The sequence below is a fragment of the Carettochelys insculpta genome, chromosome 3 (assembly GCF_033958435.1).
Source record: "Carettochelys insculpta isolate YL-2023 chromosome 3, ASM3395843v1, whole genome shotgun sequence".
NCBI lineage: Eukaryota > Metazoa > Chordata > Testudines > Carettochelyidae > Carettochelys > Carettochelys insculpta.
Genome location: NC_134139.1, coordinates 104,133,504 through 104,139,503, shown reverse-complemented (window position 1 = coordinate 104,139,503; position 6,000 = coordinate 104,133,504). Strand labels below are relative to the sequence as shown.

The following is a 6,000-nucleotide window of genomic DNA, read 5'->3' as shown; positions in this document are numbered from 1 at the left end:
GTTTAAAAGGACTGGGGGCTTCCTGTCTGCCGCTGCCACTGCTACAAATGTGCTGGCAGCTGCGTGCCCCATGCCCTTTTAAAACACCCAGACCCCTGGGCAGTTGTCCCTTTTGCACTGTTCCTCCTCCATCAGTGGGCCTGGAGGAACAGTTTCAACAAGATAGTCTGAGGGAGCTGCATGTTGGACTACCCTGTACCTTAATAGTTACTGATGGTTGCACAAAGGTGAAAGCAGGCCAGTATGGTGTGATACACATGACTGACATTAAAGTCTTACTGCCCCTTTTGTTCCCTCCTGTTGACAGCCTTACAGGTAGGGTCCGGCTTTGCCAGAGCAAAAGAGGCAGTGATGTTAAAGCCTTTCTAGAGCAGCACTGCTGGCCCCTATTTGCACATGCATGCACACGCGCACGCACACACACACGATTTGCTGCTGTCCTAACAAACAAAAACGTCTAATAGTTGCTTAGGATATTTTAAAAATGAATTTATTTTCACTGACCCCAATCCTGGCTTTGTGAGCAAACCCCAAGGAAGGTGCAAAAACAGATTCCTCCTCAACCTAAAAGTAGGGCATCTGGATACCTTTGCAGTCAAGCTTCTATCAGATGCTGCTCGGTACAAGGAGTACAGTGGTCGTAAAAATGGCCCTCTGCTTCACTCTCAACATATGGGCCTGCATCCAAGTAAATTAGCGCTGTTCCCAGGTGCAGCAGCCATTCCTCATATTTCTTGTATTGAGCTGCAAAAGTCTACTCTACAGATACTGTCTGTGGCATGTAGGGGTTAGAGATGTTTGAGGTCTTAACTTTTTGAGAGACCACCTCTCTTCCAAGCCGAGCTAGGGTCCTTCTCATCCTCCAGCTTACCACCATACACTGTGACTGTGTCTACACTAAGACAAAACTTCGAAACGGCCATGCTAATGGCCGTATCAAAGAATACTAATGAGGTGCTGAATTGAATATTAGCATTAGGACGCTTCTGGCCACAGCACTTCAAAAGTTGAGCAGAATAAGAGGACTTTGAAATGTGCGAGGTCCTTTCGAAAAGGACCCCGTGTAGCTGCGCAGAGCTGCATGTGTTTGAAAGTGGCACTTTCGAAGCACCATGGCTGGAAGCGTCCTAATGCTAATGAGGTGCTGAATATTTAATTCAGAGCCTCATTAGTATTTTTTGATATGGCCATTAGCATGGCCATTTCACAGTTTTGTCTTAGTGTAGACACAGCCTATGTTTTTAAAGTACTGTACTGAAAAAGGAAATTAAGTAATGAAATTACACAATACAACCAGAGCAAAGTCTAAAGCAGAGGTTTCTCATCTATAATCAGTGGAGATCTAGCTATTCATAGGTTGCTATATTGTTATCCTACTTCCAGTGGGTGAATGAAATTAAGACAGCTTTTTAAAAAGATATTTTCCTAATTTTACTTTTCCACATAAAGAAACAATCACTGTAGTTGTCTTAGTGATCTTATATGTTGCTTTTGTCCTTGCACAACATAGCCTCTACAACTGGCCTCTGCACTGTTGAACTTGGAATTTTTAAACTAATTCTGTTTTCTGCTGTATTGTGAACTGCTTAAAATTATGTAGGTCCAAACAGAGCAGCAATTCAGTGGTGGATTGAATTTCCTCCTGTATATAAATGTATAAATATTTGTAAAGTCCTTTTGGAACTAAAGTGTGACTGTATATAAAGTGTTTCATGTACTTTTTGTGGTGCTAATGAATTTCTTCGATTTTTTTTTCCAAAGTCAGCATAGACTAGTCATGAGTTTGCTGCTGTCCAGGCAGATATGTATGGCCATATTTATAAGGCAGCTTGCTACTTTACATTTAGAGTAAGTAGAGAAATTATTCCATTTCCTCTGAAAGAAATCTGTGATTCATCACTAAGCCTTCAAAGGTCAGAGCATAAGCCATACGTTAACTCCTGATGGTTTTGGTGAAGTTCCTTTCTATTCAGCTTATTCCACAATTGTGCACTGAAGAGTTTCTAGCAACAGCCTGAAAAGAATCAGGTACAAACTCCTTACAGACAGGGTATTGGGAGTAGATGTACCACTGGCCAGGTCCAATATATAGCAATCCCTATGCTCTAAAATGACAGAGGAATACTATCCACTTTCATAATTTATGAGAGAGGTACCTTGCATAATCAAAAGACTTTCAGAATGGAATAAATGTCCCCTAATAATTTTTACAGGTAACAGTTTGTGGCTAGGATGCTTGAAATCCAGTTCTTACTAACTATAGCTCATCAATGTGTCTATTAAACCAGTTGGAGCACGAGGACGAGAGATTTCTGTCCCAGAAAAATGTGGATGTTAACATTATACTTAGTATGTGAGAAAAATGAATGAGTTTGTAATACATTATTTACCAAAGCAGAAGCACAGGGACTATAAAATTCACATCCCTTTGATACAAGAAGGTTTTCTCAATATTCAGACTAAATTTTCCATTGTTTTGTCCCATTACTCTTAACTATAATACATGTATCACATTTTGAACTATTATTTTATATGCCTTGAAATAAGTATCAAAATTGTAGTTTTAGATTACTTTTTAAGAATGTATGTTTGTATGTCACAATAGATAGCTTTAGAACAAGCTAACATTACTGTGGTTCAGGCATATGCAACTGGTACAGTTCAGTAGTACAGAAACAATTCAAACAAATGTACTGTAGCCCAGAGAACTTAAGTTACCAAAATAAACAATATTAACATTTATATAGGGCGGCAAGTAAAAACAATTAATTTTAGATTCTGCATGCTAAAGGAAAAATTTAAGCTTTACATGATAACTGATATTATGAAGTTCTACTACACATTATCATGGTATATAACAAAAGAATAAACTTGAAAATGTCACATTTTGGTTGTATTCCAGTGATGCACAATCACATGAAATCTTACATAGGTTTTGTGTAAAATTACCATCTGCGCCATAACAGATTTTAAGATAAAAAAAATTAAAACTAAAATAATGTAAAAGGGTTTTTTACATTACAAAAAGATTTTTTAGGGATTATCAGTATAAATGCAGTCAACAGCTGCAGTGTTTTTAACATTGGTAAACAAATACTGGATTAAAGTGCAACATTCTCTCTGACAGCAAAGCTGCTTTGTGCTGTAGAAAATCTCTAACACTCTGCAGACGTGGAAACTGATTTAGCCAGCATCAAGCATTTTTCTCTCGAAAGTCACTGATGGCCTTCCAGAGCTTACATAGCATTCCTCCTCTGGAAAAGAAAAGCCATAAAAGATGCTTAGCTCAAAACCAAAACCCCCTGTCCTCCACTTCTACAATTTCCCGATTTTTCAGGTGCACTTTGATTTACGCTATCCTGTAGTGATGATAATACACTGCACTCATTAAATATGGTAAAAAAACAAATCAAATATGAAATAGTAAAACAAAATTAAAGCAAATCGAATAGCATTTCTGTGTATAATAAAACTAAGAGAACTTGTCTAAAGCTCACTGAAATCAATAACAAGATGCACGTTGACATCACTGGGCTTTAAATTGGATCATAAGCACTGTCTCCAACTAGGTATTTCAACTGAACTGAATGGGAGTTTTAGCTGAATTAGTGATGGGATTCAATATAATAATAATATATACTAATAATATATTTAAAAGTTACCACCCAAAAATTATCCATAAGCAGCAGCTTTCATTGAAGTCCACTTTTTCTGTATGATCCAGAACACTCCAGGGTTAAGTCAGATCACACACCAGTACTCAGCTGGTGTATCTCTGTTAATGTCAGTGGATTACTCCTTATTTACACTGGTATAAAGGCATAACTGTTCTCCCACTGGAATCAATGATAAAATTCATGTAGGATTTATCACTAGAGGAGAAGAATCAGGCCCTCATTGTTCCCAGTAAGTTAAGCTAATTTTAATATAACTAGTACATGTTATACACCTGTCCTTATTAATATAAAGAACCCATTCATGTATGAAATCTTAACATTTGTCCACATTTTAATTTCTAGTTAAGATTACAGAGGGCAAGGGAGAGCTGGTACAATTGTATGCATCACTTCTGCTCAAATCAATTTGAGTAGCTACAGGCAAACTTGTTATGATTATGTAACAGTTTAGTGGCAGCTGCATAATTGTAGACAGATTCTGTGGTTTAGTGTTCTCAAAATGTTAAATTATCTGTGTATAAAATTCTTCATATAAACCAGTGCTTTTTTTGGGGGGGGAGGGGGTAAGGGGGGGGCAGTACTTGCTGGTTCTAAGTCCAGCACCTCAGCAGTCCCAGCAACAAGATTGGCTGGGGTGGAGGCTGAGTACTGGCTCCTCTTTTTGTTTTTTTAAAAAAAAAAAAAAAAAGGCACTGATATAAGCCAAGAGTCCAAGTGGACCTCTCCCCAAGTACAGTGTTTTGCTTCAGCTAACTTGAAGAATAAGTTCTTCCAAATAACAAAAACAAACTAGAACATGTTTAATAATTACATGTTCAGAGTGCGTCTGAAAGTTTAGAAACTCTGATAATTAGATTTTGCAGTGTTCATTTCACATAAGTAAAATTTCTACCTTAAGAATGTCATTCACAATTTTCTGTTTCTATAGTTTCTTTACACAGAATTCCTTTGTATTTCAGCTATCCATGAATAAATAGAAGGTGAAGTATTACCTTAGTCTCAGGCATTTCAGATCATCTCGTGTAACATAGCAGAGAACATCCACTAATGTGTAGTCTTCTGCTAAAAACTTGGGAGGGAGGGAAAAAAGTCCTAACTGAGTTAAATTAAATGGATATGTCTGACAAAAGTAGCTTAAGAGTTACATATAACATAGGACCATCATCCTGCATTTCTTGTGTACCCAAAACTCACTTAAATCAAATTCTGAGTGCAGAAAGAACACAGGACTGGTCCAAACTATGGAAACTGTATTGGGGAAAAAGAGTTCGATGCATGTAGATTTTGTGAAGCTTATGTTTTGTACATACAATGAAAATACTTCGTCTTTATTGAGGATGGGGTATATTTGCATGTCATTGAGTATATATATGTTTGAAATGGTCCTAATTCTGTAGTTCAGACACTTTTGTCTTGTTTTATTAATAGGCAGCGAAGATCCTTGTTTTAAAAAAAAAAAAAAAATGACCTCTACACATTCAGTTTTTGAGTTATTAGCTTGGCACATCATGGGACTAGGTGCTAAGCAGCCAAGGGGCCTTAATCAAAGTCAGCTAGAGTTCTAGATGCTCAACATCTAAGTCTCTGTTTTCACTACAAAATAGGTATATATGTTTTCATATCAAGATAGCTAATTCAATGAAAAATCTTAATGGATACAAGGCACAGATAGATTTTTCCTTGATATATCTAGTCAAAGTCTACCCCTATCCTCCTGCCCAGCCCCCCCAGCATTTACCAGCAGGCTTTATTGTTGCTGGAAGAAGTGTGAAGATGCTTCATAATAGGGAAGCCAATCAAAATGTTTTTCGTTAACTGTAAAATATGTTTTATTGTACAGTTAACTCTTTCCTATCTGGCAGCCCCAGGACCGAGAGGTTGCCGGATATTCGGATATTCTGGATAACTGACAGGCATACCTAGCAATGCAGAAAACTAAATAAAAGCAAGACTAGATATTAAGAAACAAATAAAAATATATGCAGAGTACTTTATTTACCAACAGTAGTATTGTACACTGTAAACTTACACTGTATTTGCTATATTTGTATTTACTTTCACTATACTGTACTTATGGAAAACTAAACTAAACTTTACTAAAATTTACTTCTGGTTAAAATGCTGTTTGTTTGAGAGTTCCAGATTATAGAATGCTGGATATGAAAGAGTTTACGACATCTAGCTAGCTATGTGAATTAAAAGTAAGAGTAGACCTTTTATGATATTTTATACTTCACCTTTCCTTCTCCCTTACATCACCCAATCTCAGCCCCTCCAAAATGTATAAAGAATAATTCCAAGGTTTTTGCTGGCATTTTTTTCT

The 6,000-nt window shown here is 36.9% G+C and overlaps 1 protein-coding gene across 3 annotated transcripts in view; it reads right to left on the bottom strand.

The window, feature by feature from the left end:
* Window positions 1-459: 459 nt before the first annotated feature.
* Window positions 460-6,000, bottom strand: part of MAP3K5 (mitogen-activated protein kinase kinase kinase 5) — a 175,298-nt gene continuing 169,757 nt past the window's right edge. Inside the window, exons 28-29 of one of the 3 annotated variants that reach the window (XM_074990491.1) lie at window positions 4,670-4,746; window positions 460-3,254 (exon numbers count right to left, since the gene is read on the bottom strand). In XM_074990491.1, the coding sequence (XP_074846592.1) occupies window positions 3,194-3,254; window positions 4,670-4,746 (138 nt within the window). In that variant the 3' untranslated portion in view covers window positions 460-3,193. The remainder of the gene's footprint in view (window positions 3,255-4,669; window positions 4,747-6,000) is intronic. The other 2 variants (XM_074990490.1, XM_074990492.1) reach the window with 2 other exon arrangements.